At 42.1% G+C, this 17,497-nt stretch overlaps 1 protein-coding gene across 1 annotated transcript; it reads left to right on the top strand.

Annotated features, from left to right (window-relative positions):
• Positions 1–5,981: 5,981 nt before the first annotated feature.
• Positions 5,982–16,215, top strand: LOC100838257 (zinc finger CCCH domain-containing protein 24). The gene is made up of 14 exons (XM_010241363.3): positions 5,982–6,665; positions 7,990–8,082; positions 8,163–8,444; positions 8,537–8,609; positions 11,579–11,711; positions 11,790–11,943; positions 12,078–12,161; positions 12,258–12,380; positions 13,089–13,250; positions 13,343–13,477; positions 13,667–13,762; positions 13,887–14,378; positions 14,865–14,908; positions 15,687–16,215. The coding sequence occupies exons 1-14, from the start codon at positions 6,042–6,044 to the stop codon at positions 15,928–15,930; spliced, it is 2,739 nt and encodes a 912-aa protein (XP_010239665.1). The 5' UTR covers positions 5,982–6,041; the 3' UTR covers positions 15,931–16,215.
• The last annotated feature ends 1,282 nt before the right edge of the window (positions 16,216–17,497 follow it).

The raw sequence follows: 17,497 nt of genomic DNA, 5'->3' as shown, positions 1-17,497 counted from the left end.
TGTCCATTCTTCTGTCGGCTAATGTTCATATTCCTGTCAGTTTTTGCACCAATACCTGTCGCAGCTGATGCCGCCCTAGGTATATTCCTGTCAGCATTTTCCTGTCCGCACAACTGCAGAGGCAAATTTGTGCACCCGACGACGGAAAAATTCAATTTTTTCTATTAATTTATTTCCCTGTGGGTGAGCCGATAGAAGTTACCTGACAGGAAAATTCCTTGAGCTGACGAGACACGTCATGGCGTCGGATTATATTCCTGTCGCTGACACACGGGCTCTCGGCCGTCACACAGACATTTTCGACTATCCCTGTCGGCTATTCCTGTCGGCCAACACACAGGAGTTCTATTCCTGTCAGGAAACAGCATTTTTCCTGTCGGCCAACACACGGGAGTTCTATTCCTGTCAGGAAACAGCATTTTTCCTGTCGGCCAACACACGGGAGTTCTATTCCTGTCAGGAACAGCATTTTTGTCCGTGGTAGTGGTAGTGTATACATGCAAGCTCTCGGCTGTAGGTGTCAAGACTAGTCCAGAGTCATTAAGCCCATTAATTTGACAGTGCAATACAAGCTTAACGTAACGTTGGCTGCATTTGTAAAGTACTCCCAAAAGTAAATCCATGGTTCTTGCTGATAGCTAGCTTTGATTTTCACATGCCGATCTGCACCGATTAAGTCACGTACCAGCTGTCTACAACGGCCACAACGTGGGTCTATACGTGCATGATTTGTGGAAGTTCACATGCCTCTAGGTAAAGTCCTCTTTACCCAGCCGACCGGCGCCCGACGTGCCTGGTCTTGTGGCGACGTCTCCAACGACCACAACGTAAGTCCCAACGAAAAAGAACTGCCATGTGCTAATAGCTGTTTAATTGTTTATCGTCGCTGTCAATTGCTGGCATATTAAGGAAGGAATGATTCTCGAGCTAAAGTGACCATGAGAGGTGATTCAGGCATATGTGGATATGACTCTGTTAGAGTAAATATCACGGATATATTTACAAACTTAGACAAAACTACATCTACCATGACTTCTGGACGAAAGTGTATTAGAAAACCCCTAATCTGCCATATGCTCTGCTAACAGCGAAATTGACCGCGGGTCTCACCTGTCGGCCAAAGAAGCAAGAACTAGCTTAGGTTTAGGCGGTTTGGTCCGGTTCTCTGCCAATTCACCCCATAGCACCTCCTTGCAGTGTGATGGCCTGCAAATGCCATCCTTCGAACTGAGTCTCAGCACCTCAAAATAGACTCCTCCACTCAACCACAGTACTCCAAATCTTCCACATACATCAGCACTTTGCCAAATTCCTAATTACTAAGTGATGGAAGCATCAATTCCTCTCTTTCCGGTACTCTAAATGACCAACTACAACCAAATCGACAGCAATCCCCAATTTCGCCTGAAAACATCACACCTCCAATGTACAGCCTGAAAAACTATGGAAGCGTTTCTTGGAGTCTTGATGTTGCATGCGTTTGTTTAACGCCCTCCCTCAATCTAAACTTTGTTAAGTTCAGATTGTGCTTGAATGATTCAAGACTTCGAACTGGAAGGGCCTTTGTCAATCCATCTGCAAGCTGATCCTTGGATGGAACAAACCGAATTTCTAACAACTTTGATGCAACTCTTTCTCTCACAAAATGAAAATCGATCTCTATGCATGTGTTTTGCTCTTGCATGAAACATTGGATTCGCCGAGAGATAAGTAGCACCTAGATTATCACACCATAAACATGAAGTTCTGTCCTTGTTTATTCCTAGTTCTGCCATTAACGATTCCAGCCAAATAATCTCTGCCGTGGCATTTGCTAGCGCCTTGTACTCTGCTTCTGTGCTCGATCGAGAGACAGTAGCTTGCTTTCTTGCACTCCATGAAACCAGATTTGGTCCTACAAAGATTGCAGTTCCACTCATCGATCTTTGATCATCAATACTGCCAGCCCAATCAGCATCAGTGAAGGAATTGATCATAACAGATGATGACTTCTTAAATTCAAGCCCAACGTCAGTACTTCCTTTCACATATACTTCTGGAAATGCAAGATCAGGACGAGTTAAAGTGAGATATTGAAGCGCACCGACTATACTTCTGCAGCGTGTACTATCTTCTGAGCCAAGAGGATCTCCTGCATGTGCTGACAGTTTTTCCGAAACAGATAAAGGAGTGGGAGATGGCTTGCAATTCTGCATATTTACTCTAGATAGCAGATCCAAGGCATACTTTTCTTGTGACAGAACTAGTCCCTCATTATTCCTTTTCACCTCAATACCTAGGAAATAATGGAGATCACCAAGATCTTTTAACGCGAAATCAGCTCTTAGATCTTGTAGAAGGGTTGTGATGGCTTTGTCTGATGAACTTGTCACAATTATATCATCCACATAAATGAGGAAAAACATGTTGATACCTCCTCTTCTGAATATGAACAAGGAAGTATCTGATTTTGAGGGGAAAAAACCAAGTTTCTGGAGCTTCGTGCTTAATCTTGAATACCATGCTCTTGGAGCTTGTTTCAACCCATATAGTGCTTTATCAAGCTTGCAGATCTGACCCGGTGCATTAGGATTTTCATACCTAGGTGGTTGTTTCATGAACACCTTCCAGAACACCATGCAAAAACGCGTTCTTTACATCTAGTTGTCTCAGGCACCATCGTTTTGATACTGCTATTGAAAGAACAAGTCTAATAGTAGCAATCTTTACCACTGGACGAAAGGTATCCTCATAGTCAATCCCATACCTTTGTTTAAAGCCCTTCGCTACCAATCTTGCCTTGTATCAATCAATGGTGCCATCAGCTTTCTTCTTAATCTTATAGGCCCACTTACAATCTATGAGATTTCTACCTTGTTTAGCTGGAACTAGATGCCAAGTTTGATTTTTCATCAAGGCATCATATTCTTCATCCATGGATGTTTTCCAACTCTTGTTCTCAAGAGCTTCTTGAAGATTTCTAGGTTCACCTTCCGCAATGCATAGGAACCAGTTCCACATGGTATTGTACCATCTATCCACTTTCTAGGATGTCTTATTCCCTTGTTGTAGCCTTGTTCTGACACTGGCTGGAGCTTGTGGCTGAACGGGTGCAGGCTGGTGAACATGGCCGGACGCAGAAAATCTGCTCGCCGTTGATCCCGGCGTAGAACTGGCTGTCAGAGAATGTTCTCCTGTACGCAAATCTGCCCTAGGATTTGTCGCCGTATCAGCTAGCGATGGAAATTCTCGTCTGAGGCTGATTTCTTGAGCGTTTGGACTCCCGATTTTTTCCTGTAAAACAACACAATCTTTGTTAGACAATTGGTTAGTACTATGCTCGTCACCCCCGTGACCAATTGGATGGAAATTGTGGGAGTTCTCCGGTAACAATAACATTTCCTTTTGAAGGAGAGCACCGGCATTGGGATGGAGAGTGGCAAAGGGAAAAATAGTTTCATCAAAGACCACATCTCTAGAGATATAGATTCGTCCTGAGGAGATATCTAGACACTTAAATCCCTTGTGAAGTGCACTATAGCCAAGAAAAGTACATTGCTTGGAACGGAAGGCAAGTTTTCTGGCATCGTATGGTCTCAAGTTTAGCCAACAAGCACACCCAAAAATTCTTAAGGAATTATAATCAGGTTTTTCTTGAAGGAGTTTCTCCATTGGAGTCTCTAGATTGATTACCTTACTAGGTAACATGTTTATCAGCTTTGTAGCTGTGAGGAAAGCCTCATCCCAATACTTCAAGGGCATTGAAGCTGTGGCAAGGAGAGCAAGACCAACATCTACGATGTGCCTATGTTTGCGCTCTGCCGAGCCGTTCTGTTGGTGTGCGTGTGGACAAGACACATGATGAGCTACACCAATTTTCTGAAAGAAGGAATTTAACTTTTCATATTCGCCTCCCCAATCAGATTGGATAGTAACGATTTTTCGCCCAAGTTTTCTCTCACCAAGATTTTGAAAGTTCAAGAAGACTTGAAAGACATCCGACTTGTGCTTAATGAGGTATATCCAAGTATATTTTCTATAGTCATCAATAAACCTTACATAATAACTGAATCAACCTACAGAAGTAGGAGCATGTCAAATAACATCTGAGAATATAAGTTCAATAGGAGAGGTGGATCTACTGAAAGATTTTGGGCAAGGCAACTGATGACTCTTAGCTCTTTGACATGGATCACAAATAGACTCACTTGAGCACGAAAGCTCATTATTCTTTAGCACACATTGGACTATAGAAGAAGAAGGATGTCCTAGATGACTATGCCACCTAGCAGTAGAAGGCTTGGTGACGACATAGACTTCTTTCTGCTGCAAACTTGACACTCTGGATGATCTAGGGTAGAGACCTCTTTTACATCTGCCGTGAAGAAGAAGTTTCCTCGTTGCCTGGTCCTTAAGGAGAAAGAAGTTAGGATAATATTGCATGAAAGCTCGATTGTCTTTAGTAAGACGATGAACAGATATAAGATTTTTGGTGGCATCGGGAACATGAAGGATATCTTTTACCCGCAAAAAAAAGAAGAAGGATATCTTTGAGAACAAGATTGCAATTTGGGGTGCGAAGAATAGTACTACCAATATGCTCAATTTTCATACCTTTACCATTGGCACCATGAATCTGGTCCTGTCCGTGATACTTGTCACATACAGTGATCTTGTCCAACTCCCCCGTGATATGGTCGGTGGCGCCGGTGTCGATGTACCAATTGGTATCAGCCCCATAGGAGTTGTTGGTGTTGCTGTATGCTGCAATGGCTGTTCGAGGCTCTCCTTCGTAGTCCTCATCAAATCTCCACCAACACTCTAAGGCGGTGTGGCCTTGCTTGGAGCAGATCTGGCGGGTGGGTCGAGGCTCGTTGCTCCTGGCATTGGTGCGCCCTCCTTGGTTGCTAGATCGTCCTCCACCGTCCTCGCGCGCGACCGCATTGTTGGAATCCGCCACGTCCTCGCGTGACGTTGTTGGCAGAAGATTGGAATCCTCCGCCATTGCCTTGCAGGAGCTCTTGCCTCGTGTCAAAGTTAGACATCTGGGCATATAGATCACTGAGAATGATTGTTTCTATCTTGGCGTCTATGGCTAATACTAACGGGTTGTAGCTGCCGTCGAGACCCACTACTATGTAGGACATCGTACCATCTCATCTTCAGAGAGTGGCTTCCTGGCTGCAGCAAGTTCATCTCCGAGATTCTTCATCTTCGAGAAGTAGGCGGCTGCAGACATGTGCCCTTCTGGGCATTGGCAAGTTGAATCCTCAGGTTGTTAACCCGGGATCGTGACTGTGAAGAGAACATCGACTCAAGGGCCACCCAGATTTCTGTGGCAGTCTCCAGGTTGATGACCTGCGTCAGAACTTCTTTTGATAGAGAGTTCAGCAGATAGGACACGATCTGTTGGTCCTGTGCAAGCCATATTTCATAAGCAGGGTTGTCGAGTTCTCTTTCTGTCTTGTCGCTTTTCTCTACGACGATCGTCTCAACTAACGCCTTGACAGACTCGTCAAGATAGCCGAATAGACGAGCACCACGGATATCCGGGAGAACTTGTGCTTTCCAAAGCAAGTAGTTCTCCCTTGTAAGCTTATCTGAGACGGTAGCACCGAGGGACGTTGTGGCTATTGTTGATGTAGAAACCATCGAGTCGCCGAGATTGGAAATCTAGGTGGAGAATTTTGCAATACTATGGAAGCGTTTCTTGGAGTCTTGATGCTGCATGTGTTTGTTTAACACAGCCTTTTGTAAGAATTTTTGAAACTTCCAAATATGACATTTATGCAGTTTGCACATTTTGCATCGAAGTACGGAACAAGAATCACGCAGGGCCCAAGATGTTCTCTCTTTTTCTCCGAACAAAATGGGCCTTTGCCTTAAAGAAAATGGGCCCGAATTTGCCGTTGATTCTACTTTTTATTCGGCTGGGTGAAGCGCAAAATAAAGTTTGGCCCAAGCTTTTATACCAATGAAAAAGCCCAAAAGAAACCCGCGTCCATCAAAACAGAAGCAGCTCTTCCCACGAACCTCTTTTCGCAACCCTCCTCCGCGCAGCCATGGAGGAGGACAAGGCACAACCGCCGCCGCCGCCGCAGCAGCAAGAGATTGAACTCGCCGGGGATAAGTGCAAGAGGAAGAAGGATTCGCCGGAGCCAGCCACCGGAGATGAACTGGAAGCAGCCTCAACCGCTGCCGCTGCCGGCCAGGACAAGGCACAACCGCCCCCGCAGCAGCAGGAGATTGAACTCCCTGGGGATAAGCGCAAGAGGGAGGAGGATTCGTCGGAGCCGGCCACCGGAGATGAGCTGGCAGCAGCCTCCGCCGCCGCCTCCGCCGGAGAGGAGGGCGGCAGCGGCGGCGGCGGCGGCGCTAGCCAGCTGCACCCGATGTCGAAGACGAGCCTCTGCTCCTACTTCCGCCGCCACGGCGCCGGCCCCGACGGGTGCAGACACGGTGAAGCGTGCCGGTACGCGCACACGGACGAGGAGCTCCGGCCGCGCCCCGACGGCACGTGGGACCCCACCTCCGACCGCGCCAAGAAGCTCCGCAAGGTCTCCGCTGAGGCGGAGGAGGCTGATGAGGAGATGGTCACCTTCGACGACAAGTCGTTGGATAAGTGCCTCGTCGGACTTCCCAGGGCCTGGGTGACCGATAGGCTCAAAACCTTCCTCCAGGAGCAGGCAAGCATTGCTCATCTGATACCTGCTTTTTTTTTACTTGTATACTGGTCTAGTCTTCTTGAGTGGTCATGTAGGCTGAATAAGTTTGAATACATTGAACTGAAGTCACTCAAGCTGATATCTGATAGTTTTAGTTGGAATACTCCATACATCTTTAACTCTCTTTGTAAAAACTCTAAATCAATAATCTCCAAAACTTAACAAACTAAGATTTTTTAGTTGTGACAATCCATGATAGCTCATTGTCTAGACTTAGACTCGAGTTCCCCGTTAGCTATTGAAGGTATAAAACGAAGTGGCTTAGCTATGCAAATTTTGTTTGTAAGAACTAAGATCGGCAGGTTTTGATCTATTTAGTTGGCATATCATGGCTATCACCAAACATTAACCAATACTTCTGTAATTAATTGGTCTAAGCTGACACCGACAGCAGAATACCAGCAGTTGGTCTAATTAATTGGTCTGCATTGCGAGTAGACTAGCATGTCATTTTTCGGATATAAATAGGCAGCTATACTAGGTTGTTTATTACTCCCTCCGATCCTAAATTCTTGTTGTTGTTTTAGTTCAAATTTAGGATCGGAGGGAGTAGTTCTAATCAGAGATTAGGTTGTATAGTTCTTCATGATATAGAGTAGTACAGATTTTTTTTTCATCCTTGTGGGTTATTTGCATTGTATGATGGGATGTTGATTAAATATGGTATGAAGTAGGACAGGGTGATATGTTGCTCATCTTGTCATGTTTTTCCATTTAGTTCAATACAAAAAACTGGCTTTTTACATGCTGTATGTTGGGCAAGTAAAGCACAGTTTGCGTCCACTAACCATAAGCTTTTGGCGCTGAATAGCATAAAGTGTCTAATAAAGAGGTCAATTAAGAGGTTATATGCTGGGAACACATACACAGTTTGTACATCACAAGTTACATCTTTTTGAGAATATCAAAATTACAATGGCCGATGACCTCTTCAGAGTTTTTTGCTTTTGTTCTGAAATACCTTGACATGAACTCTTCCTGTGTGAATCAAAGGAATACCATCTTTTCTATAAAAATGCCATGTCTGAATTACCATTTCTGATTTGATTTGGTGAAAGTTTTAGTTCATAAGTTGAAAACCTCAAATGAAATGACATGTTTATGTTCTGGCCTTCAAAGTTTTGAAAAGACTTGGAAGTGCAGGTGTATCTTGTGGAATATACTCCAATAATGTTGTATGATGTTGTCCATTTTTCTTTCTAGAAACACGGATACGCTTTTACAGCTTGGATAGCTGTTGTTTTATGCTAACCTATGTGATATAACTTAAACGATGGACATGCAGGGAATATCATATGCAACAGCAAAGAAGAAGAAAGGAATGACTGTTGGATTTGTGACATTTGGAACTGTTGAAGAACTGAAAAATGCTGTGGAGGTACTTGTCCATTAATTTGTACTGGCAACTGTTTGGGTATATGACAACTGACAATGAATTTTGCCTCACAACTTGAGTAGGTCCTTAAGGAGAATCAATCTGGTGGGAAGGAAATAAAGATAGCAGATGCCAATCGTAGGTCTCATCAAAAGTCGCACACAGAAGGACCAGTAACTGATAATGGAGCAGCAACAGGAAACAGCAGTGTTGCTCCTGCTACTGCTGAGGGAACACCCATGCCTGAAGCAGAAGCAGCGAGTAAAAAAACTGTTCGCGACGCCGTTACTCCTCTTGCCCATATGACTTACAATGATCAGCTAGAACACAAAAAAAATTCAGTTGCACAGTTACTCAAGAAACTAGTAAGATCAATTTCATGTCCATATACTGTTCTGAATTTGCAAACAACTATTTGCTAAATTTTATTCACTTTTCCTGTTGTTTTCTGCTGCAGACTCGCAATGCTAAGAAAGCTTGCCCAGCTGATGTTCCCAATCCAGATTGGGTTTTCAAATCAAAGCAAATTGGTAAGTACATTGCATTGCAGACATGGTATTCTACTATTCTCAGTAACGCAGCATTGGCCGTGGAACACCTTATTGTGTGCCTTTTGCTCATAGGCCTTTCTGTACCATGTAAAAGATAATTTGCTGAAAAATGTGTTGGTGGGTGCGGGGGAGCTGGAGAATAATTTTGCTATCTTGCCATAACCATGTGTCCATGTCACCATTTCACGTCTCCACCAATATGGGCGAAGCTACCGCCCGGCAACCCTGGGCAATTGCCCGGGCTCGCGATCTCGGTGCCTCGTACCATCGCAATGTGACCGCTTGGAAAAATCCCCCTCCAAGCCATGATTAGCCCGGGCAAAATTATTTTGGACTCCCCTCTATTCAGTATTGGGCTTTCTTCTATTAACAGTTCAGGACGTGTGAACTTGGCCTAGCAAAATCGAAACTCGTTGAGTCACAGCCCAATACGAGGAGCGACCCCCTGCTCGCCTGCTCGCAATCTCCTGAGTCCTGACTCCTCGCCTGCTCGCACGCGGCTGGACGCACTGCAGGCAAGTCGCAATGACGGAGGCTGGCTTGAGCGCGCGGCCGTGCAGTTCAGGCAAGGTTACTACTGACTGATTTGGCTTTGGGGGAGTGATTGAGGTCGGACCAGGGTGTGGGGAATTTTAGTTATTACTACTTCTAAGTTAGAAGTTTCCATCTAGATAGTTAAATATTAACTTCAAAATGTAGATATTCCCTCCGACCCATATTAATTGTCCTAGATTTAGTACAAAGTTGTACTAAATCAGTGAAAAAGTAATTCCAGCCGAAGGGAGTAATTAAATTTTAGAGATGAGGAGGTTTTTGGTTAGTGGAGCAAGTGCTAAGAATGTGCATGGTGTGCCACCTATTTTGAATATGTTCATAACACTCAAGTTATGTCAATTGAAAATCCAATTTATTTTATCTTTAAGTGTCTTCTAGGTTTGGACGGTAATTTGGATAGTTAGACTTTTAGGAAGCCCGAAAAAATTGGTGATTTGGTGCCATGATCAGGATTTTGTTGTCAAGTCCTGTCTTTACATTGGTCTATTAAACTAAGTATTGATATATTGTATTGATTAGTGCATTTAAAATTATATTTTTGTCAGTATAATTTTTAAAATTTCAGTTTATTATTGATGTGGGTTTGTTGTCCGAAAATTTGGTGTTATTTGGTGCTATTTCATATGTTGTCTATTCAAATAACCAGTTTTGATTGTGGTTTTAGACACTTAGTCTAAAACTTGCCCAGGCTCCGCAAAAGTCCTGGCTCCGCCCATGTCCACCAACAACACAAAACATAAAAAAAAACATATATGGACAGGTTTACAGGTTTATGTTTAACCTTGTACGCAAGAGACGCCTTACATTGTGCCTCATTTTGGATAGCCTGTTTGTAGTTTTGTACTAGACAACCTGTTAGTATCATGTTGTCATGTTTGAATTCAGTATAGAAGGCTGAATCTGAACCTGCTATGGAAGCAAGATATATATGACCTTTCACTCATCTTTTCTCTCCTGGAATAAGAAATGACAGTTAATTGGCCGCGGTATCTTTCAGCAAATTTATACAGTTTTGTGATGGTACTATGCAAAGAGCAAAAAAATAGCGTCTCTAAGCAAAAGGCAAGAAATTATGATGTCCAGTACTATTTAGAATCTCTTGACGAAAATACAGAAATTGTCTTGCTTGAGTGTAACACGTGGTGTTTCAGGCTCTCTTCCTGATGAAAGTGAGCTCAGCAACCACTGTATATTATTGATATTCACTTCACCTTTGTGAGTGTTTGTAACATATGTACATTTTGTTTTAGTATATTAGCTTTGCTTGGCTCACCTGACTAGTAATCTTGAGTATCTTACACATATTATTTTCATTATTCTAAAGTACTCTTACAAAAGATTATTTTTCCTCTGTTTTCTAGCACTTTATTATTTATCATAGCTGCTCTTTATAGGTTTTTGTTGACGTTAGATAAACGTGGCACACTTACTGTGGTTTCCAGTCTGCACAATGCCTTTTTGCGCTTATGTTCTTGGAGGCGGAGCTAAGGGCCCAGTGAGCCTGGGCAGCTCCCTGGGCTCTCATGGGTTGAGCCCAAGTGCCCAACTAACTATCCCAAGTGTGCCTAACTAAGTAACTAACTAGCTACTGTGTACAGCCCAGCAAAGCCTTTTCTTGAAAAAAAAGGACCCCCACAAGCCACAGGCAACCAGTGACAGCCCAACCCAATGCTGCCGCTCAGCTAGTCATGCACTCTCGCTCGTCTGCGCAACTAGTGCCAGTGGATCTGTGACGGCTCACTTGGCTCTCTCCTATCTGTTATTCCTGCGGCACTCCATCCCCCACGGCCCCATGTAGAGAACCAGGGCGCTTGGAGACTCCACTCGGTGCAAGATTGCCGCTGGCAACGCGCCCTCACAGTGCAATGCGGCAGTCCTCATACATCTCCTGGGCTCTGCTGCTTGACAAATTTGTGGACCAAAGGTTTAATACCTTTATGTTTTATATCCCCTTTCCAGTTTCAATCTAATTCATGCACAAGTTGTTGATTTGTAGTCTTTAATCTTTTAATTTCAGAAAATTCTGAGATATTTGGTTAATAAGGAAGCATTGAGATCTAGAATGTTGTGCAAACTGCAAACTTTTGTTGGTGACTCATACTCTCTAGAGCACTACAACTTGTCATAACTTGTATCTCATTTATCTTTTGTGTATGAACATTTATAGGTGCATTATATCTGTTGTTTGACTTCGAAACTATTACGGATTTGCAGTTATAAAATTCCGTGTTTATAGTAGCATGGTGTGTATCCGAATATCTGATTGCAATTCTCAATATTTTCTGCTTAGCATGTGGCTTGCCCAGGCTCCACATTTTTCCTAGCTCCGCCACTGCTTGGAGTTGGACCTTCTGCTCTTTTAGCTTGTAATAAGTGTTTGTTCAAAATTCCAGGTGGTCTTCCTTGCAAGCTTGAAGGTATTCTGGAGTCCCCTGTGATTGATGGATATCGTAACAAGTGCGAGTTCTCTGCAGGACATTCCTTGGAGGGCAAAAAGACGGTAGGGTTTATGCTTGGGAATTTCAGGTTGGTTTTCACTTTCTCTTTCTTTCTGTTTTGTTCGTTGATCTTCCAGCGTTAATGATTGGTACAACAAAATTCCAGGGAAGGTGTGACTGCAGTTGAGGAACCTGTGGACTGCCCAAATGTTTCAGGACTTGCCTGCAAATATGCTTCAATGTTCCAAGATTTTCTGCAGTTGTCAAGCTTGCCTGTTTGGAACAGAATGGATAATTCTGGGTTTTGGCGCCAATTCACAGTATGCTGCCCTTGAGCATTAAATCCTTAAATTGATTATTCTAGTTCTGTTTTACGTTGAAATTCTATGAACTGTTTATAAATTTTGTCCATTTGAGGGCAATAACTTATATTACACTATGGTTGCCATATTAGGTTCGAGAGGGTAGAAGTCCACCTCAAGCTGTTGTTGCACATGATGCAGAAACACAAATAGCAGAAGTCATGCTTATTGTGCAGGTAGTTTGGACCAAAACGAGCTGTACTGTCACTTCAATGCAGTACAAACTTCCTGCTGGCAGTACTACTGACATGCTATACTTTTTTTACTTTCAGGTGTGCTCCACAGGTGTTGATGAGGTACTAATGAAAGATGAGCTTGACAAGTTATCCACGACTCTTGTACGAGGGGCAGCAACATGCTTGCCTCCGTTGCCTCTAACAACTATAGTAGTCCAAGTAAGTACGATAGCTTGTTTCAGAACTAATGTTATGTGCATGTTTCCCTTCAGGAATTAGAGGTTATCTATGTCCCTTCTTAAGTTATTTTAGCTGCCTTAGTCTGTTAACCTAATGTTTGTTCTGACCCCGCATGCTGCCCAGTGAAAACTAACCGTTAGTACTTAGCACTATATTACAAACTTAATGGTTTCTGACAGTTCAGGAGGCCTGCTTGCACTTACCACTTAGTTCATGACTTGATATACTTTTGAGCTGGTAGCAGATGTTACTGTTTGAATTGAACTTCACAATATTGTTCCCTCCTTTCCAAATAGATGTCCTTTAAGAACCCGTGTGATCAAACTTAAGTTTGCTAACTAACATACAAAAAATATGTAATGATGCTCACATGGTGATGTTACTTCATTTCTTAAAAAAACATGGAGATGATATTCATAGATTTGTCATCAGAAGTACTTCGTGGTATTCTATTTAATGTAATTCGTATCGACATATAACTAGTGAAAGTAGTTGTCAAAGGTGAGTGGTGATACCATGCTGATGCCTGCAAAGACATCATTTTGGGGACATAGTGGGTGATTTTTTGGTTATGCCTGCAGTCTTCATTCGATTTTAGACGTGTTAGTTGCAGTTTGTTTCGAGGAGTAGGCTTCTTTGTTGTTCTTGAAATTTTGCAGCCAATGAAATCTTTCACTGCGCATGCAGGACCACAAAGGAATATCAAATGTAGCAGCTGCTGACTGTCCGCTGATCCCACTATTGGTGCCAAAAGTAGATCAATCAGAAGAGGAAGCAGTGGATAAAACAAGAATCCATGATTACATCAGCAATCTGCGGTTCTCCATATCACCAACAGCATTTTTTCAGGTTTGTGGCTATTATATTTATGGCTGGACTCCAAATTACTTTGCCAATTATTTTTTTGTGGTTAATTTTGGTAATGACTCACAATTACACAGGTTAACACTCTTGCTGCAGAAAGACTGTACACCCTTGCCGGTGATTGGGCCAATCTGAATTCGGATACACTACTTTTTGACGTATGCTGTGGGACCGGAACAATTGGCTTGACATTAGCACACCGTGTTGGAATGGTGAATTCTTTTGTACATTTCATCTCATCGCAAATGATAATTCTTATTTCCAGTATAATAATGTACAACCAGAATTGTGCCCTTTGTTAACGTACGTAGTACGGAGTATTTTGAATAATTTTCATGTTAGATGACTCAGTTTTTGCTTTGGAATAATGTTTGTTAAAGTTACATTGTTAAATCTCCCAGGTTGTTGGAATCGAAATGAATGAATCAGCAGTTTTGGATGCTCGGAGAAATGCTCTTATTAACGGTGTAAAAAATTGCTGCTTTGTCTGTGGGAAGGTGAGACTTGTTTACTAAGGAGGTTACTGTTACCCTGATATCATCTTGTTCAGCTCCTTTTATTCCCAATTCTTTGTACTCACAACAGTAATCTCATCTGAATTCCCATCATGGGAGTAAACAGGCCGAAGATGTGATGGGGTCTCTTCTCACAGAGTATCTTGGTTCGCCACAGCAGGACATTGCAGATTCTGAAAGTAACTCAGAAGTTGGTCCTACAGGAAAAAAAGAGGATACAGTTAGTGGCAATGAGGAAAACCTGGACAGTTTAACAGAGAAAAACGACAATGGTGAAAGTCCACAGCCGAAAGACATATCGACCGATCATCCCACTCGTGTCAGTGATGAGGCAAATGGGGGCTCGGATAATAGGGGTAGTGAAAACTTGGAAGGTGGACATGAATACAATGAGGCTATTCGTAAACAAAATTCTGAGGAAGCATCATTGATCAATGCAGAATCCCTCGACACAAAAGCAGCTGACTGTTTGGAGCACACCAAGAAATCCAAGGATGATTCTTCCATTTCTAAGACTAGTGTGCTTCCAACTGGTGCATCTCAGTTCAAGAACTTCGTTGCTATTGTAGACCCTCCACGTGTTGGGCTTCACCCTACTGTAAGTACATTTGATATTTTAGTTTGTTCTTATCGTAAATGTCAGTTCCTTTTCTGTTTTTAAATGCTTTGTTCAAAAAGTGCCCACAAAATTAGGCACACACTTTGTCCATCGTTTGTTTTCACTTGCATCGTTCCTAGAATTTGAGTGCTAACTGACCTAATGATTTGACCCAGTAAAACTGTCACATCATCAGTAGGTCATTGGTCTATGTGTTGTCCTTCATAATAGTAGTAAGAAATATATTTGGTTTTGATATGGAAATGACCATAATTGAGGCTATTCCAGCGTTATAATCCCAACACTAAGTATGATTCATTTGTATAAATCTTCATGTGTTAATAAATAGCACCAATTAGTTGACTGAAGCTGGCCCACTTCACGATTTAATGATTATACTTGTATCTTTTCTGTATGGCATTCTGTTTGTGATTGAATTACCGACCTTCGTGGAGGATCAAGCTGAAATCCTAACATTTTTTATAGGTGATCAAGGCGTTGAGGACTCATCCACGCATTCGACGCCTAGTGTAAGTACTACTCTCAACTATACTGGTGAATGGAGAAGTAAAGTTTTTCCATCACAAGTTTTCAAGCCATCATGAAACAATACCATGCATTATTTGGATCTCAATCTCGTTCGAATATACAGTAACCTAGCTCCCATGGCTTGTCTTGAAGCTAAAATATTAGAAGTAGAAACACAAAGCACTTATTTAGCAGAGTCCGGACATTTGGCTCCTGGGTGCCAGCCTGCCAGGACTTCCTATATTTAAAAAAAAAATATGAAGAAGTCATATTTCTGAAGGTTGAATTTTTTTAGATGTACATGTATATGTTTCCTACATACCTGTAAATTTTTTTAGTAAATATGTTCACTTGTGTGCTACACGAAATAAACAAATATGTGAATCTATAATAATACTGAGGAGCAAATAGTGCATGAATAATGCATTCATTGGATATCCATATATTTTCTTTTTTGTGTAGTCCACACATAGATATATTTCTTCATGAGATTTTACAGGGGGTAGTAAGCATCTAGAGTGACTATAGGTACATGTGAAAAAAAATCAGAATTTTTTGGAACTACTATATTTTGGTTTTCGAATTTGAAAAATATAGGGAGCCCCGTCACCCGAGAGCCAAAAGCACTTTCCATTGTGAGTTCTTCTACTGGCATCAACCATCTAGTGGTCCTATTCTGTAAATGATGAGTTGGAGTTTTCAGAATTTATAAGTAGATAATATCATCATGTGTTTGTGTGTTACTGCTTAGACATTCAGTCTTTATTCTGGTTTTACCAGGTACATTTCTTGCAATCCAGAGAGTCTAGTCGCCAACGCGATTGAACTCTGCACCCCAACATCCGAGAACAGGGAAAAGAACAAGGGCCACCGAGGATGGCGAACCATGAGCAGCGCTGGTCTTGCAAGGCAGCGGACAAAGTCGATGCCTAACTCGGAGCCTTTCATTCCCAAGAGAGCCATGGCTGTTGATTTGTTTCCCCACACCTCGCATTGCGAGATGGTTATGCTTTTCGAGAGGTGAATGAAGTTGTGGATGTTCATCGATTTTCTTGCTAAGATTTTGACCTCTGTTGAGAATCAGACCAAATTTTATTGCTCATCTTGTTGTATTAAATGTACTTGACCCAGGCTATGACAGTTGAATGGAGATTTGTGTGGGGGCTATTCTTACATGTAGAACTCAACCAATGACCTAGATCTGCATCAGCCATATCTTGATTCTAGGTAGGGAAACCCTAGCAAGTCACTGGTCCTAGTGTCTTTACATGCTGTGATGAACAGTAGTAGTAACAGATTGGGTTCTGATTGCAATCTTGTCTTGAGAAAAAAGGTTGAGTGCCTACTGATTGGCCAAACCAGGCATAAAACTTGGCCAACATAACTATATTAATATCTAATGCATGGGGATCGATTTCTTTTTCTGGTGCCCACAAGAAAGCAACGGTTTCCAGTGGCAGTAGCAATCTCATCCTCCAAAGATGATAAAAGCAGAGGTGTGGTTGGTCTAGCATCATATCAGCTAACCGGCTTTATTGATGCCAAAGGCAGGTAGGCAAGCATCTAGGTGGCAATCAACTGTTTCTTTTTGAATTTGCCAATTGTCTGGTTTGTTCTAAATCTCAGTTATCTTCACTCAGATTTTCTGAAAAATGCAGTTATATTTTGCTAAAATTGCACTTCCAGTACTACAGTTTTATCCCAAGCGATGTCTAGCTGTAGTTGACTGGTACAAAACCGAGAATTGTTAAAATTCTTATTTGTAATGAATTTCATGGGTCAACATTATAGGACCACACTAACCTTGTACCCTAAGTCTGCTCCCATATGGCTATACCGTGCAACTACTAACTACGGTGGAAGTTATGAACTCTGTCCGGAATTAACGAAAACCACTGAACGTGCAAACTCATCTCCCTTGTTGGTCTGCCGGGCAATAATGCCTCGAATATTGTCGTTGGCTGAGCCTTCGGTGCAAAGACTTTGGCAGTGAACCACGTATTTCCAATATATTTTTGGATAAAAGGAGATTATTTTCACATGGTAAACCCACGTATTTTTATTGCTATAAAAATCTCAATTGGTGTCAGTGTCACTTCATTTTATTTGCATCATTTGTCTTTTGAATTTCATCATTGTTTCTGATTTGACACAAATCATTCAGACAAGATCATATATTTGTTATACGATTTAAAAGTAATACTCCGTCCAATCCATAATAAACGTCGACTTTGCACTAAATACCGACACTTATTATGAATCGGAGTAAATATATTTTAAATATATAGAAGATACGGTTATTTCAATTGCTTCATTTTGACATGTATGAAATCATGTTTTTTAGCTGGAGAAGATAGCTGACCAGAATACCCTTTTCTTATTTACATCAAGCATGTGGCTGTGATGGAGAGAACTGTCATTAGCGAATTCCCCACTGATCTTTGCAGCCGTCTTAAAGTGTTTAGAAATACCTGCTTGCTATGTCATGCAATCTCCAGGGATCACTCACTCCCATGTATATGGTCCTTGTGGGCCACAAACGGAAATGAGCTCACCACAAAGTCCTCCTAAATGGTCCACAAAAGAAGAAA

This window comes from Brachypodium distachyon, chromosome 5 (genome assembly GCF_000005505.3).
Source record: "Brachypodium distachyon strain Bd21 chromosome 5, Brachypodium_distachyon_v3.0, whole genome shotgun sequence".
NCBI classification, from domain to species: Eukaryota; Viridiplantae; Streptophyta; class Magnoliopsida; order Poales; family Poaceae; genus Brachypodium; species Brachypodium distachyon.
Note: the sequence above shows the minus strand (reverse complement) of the source record. Positions and strands in the feature narration are given on the sequence as shown.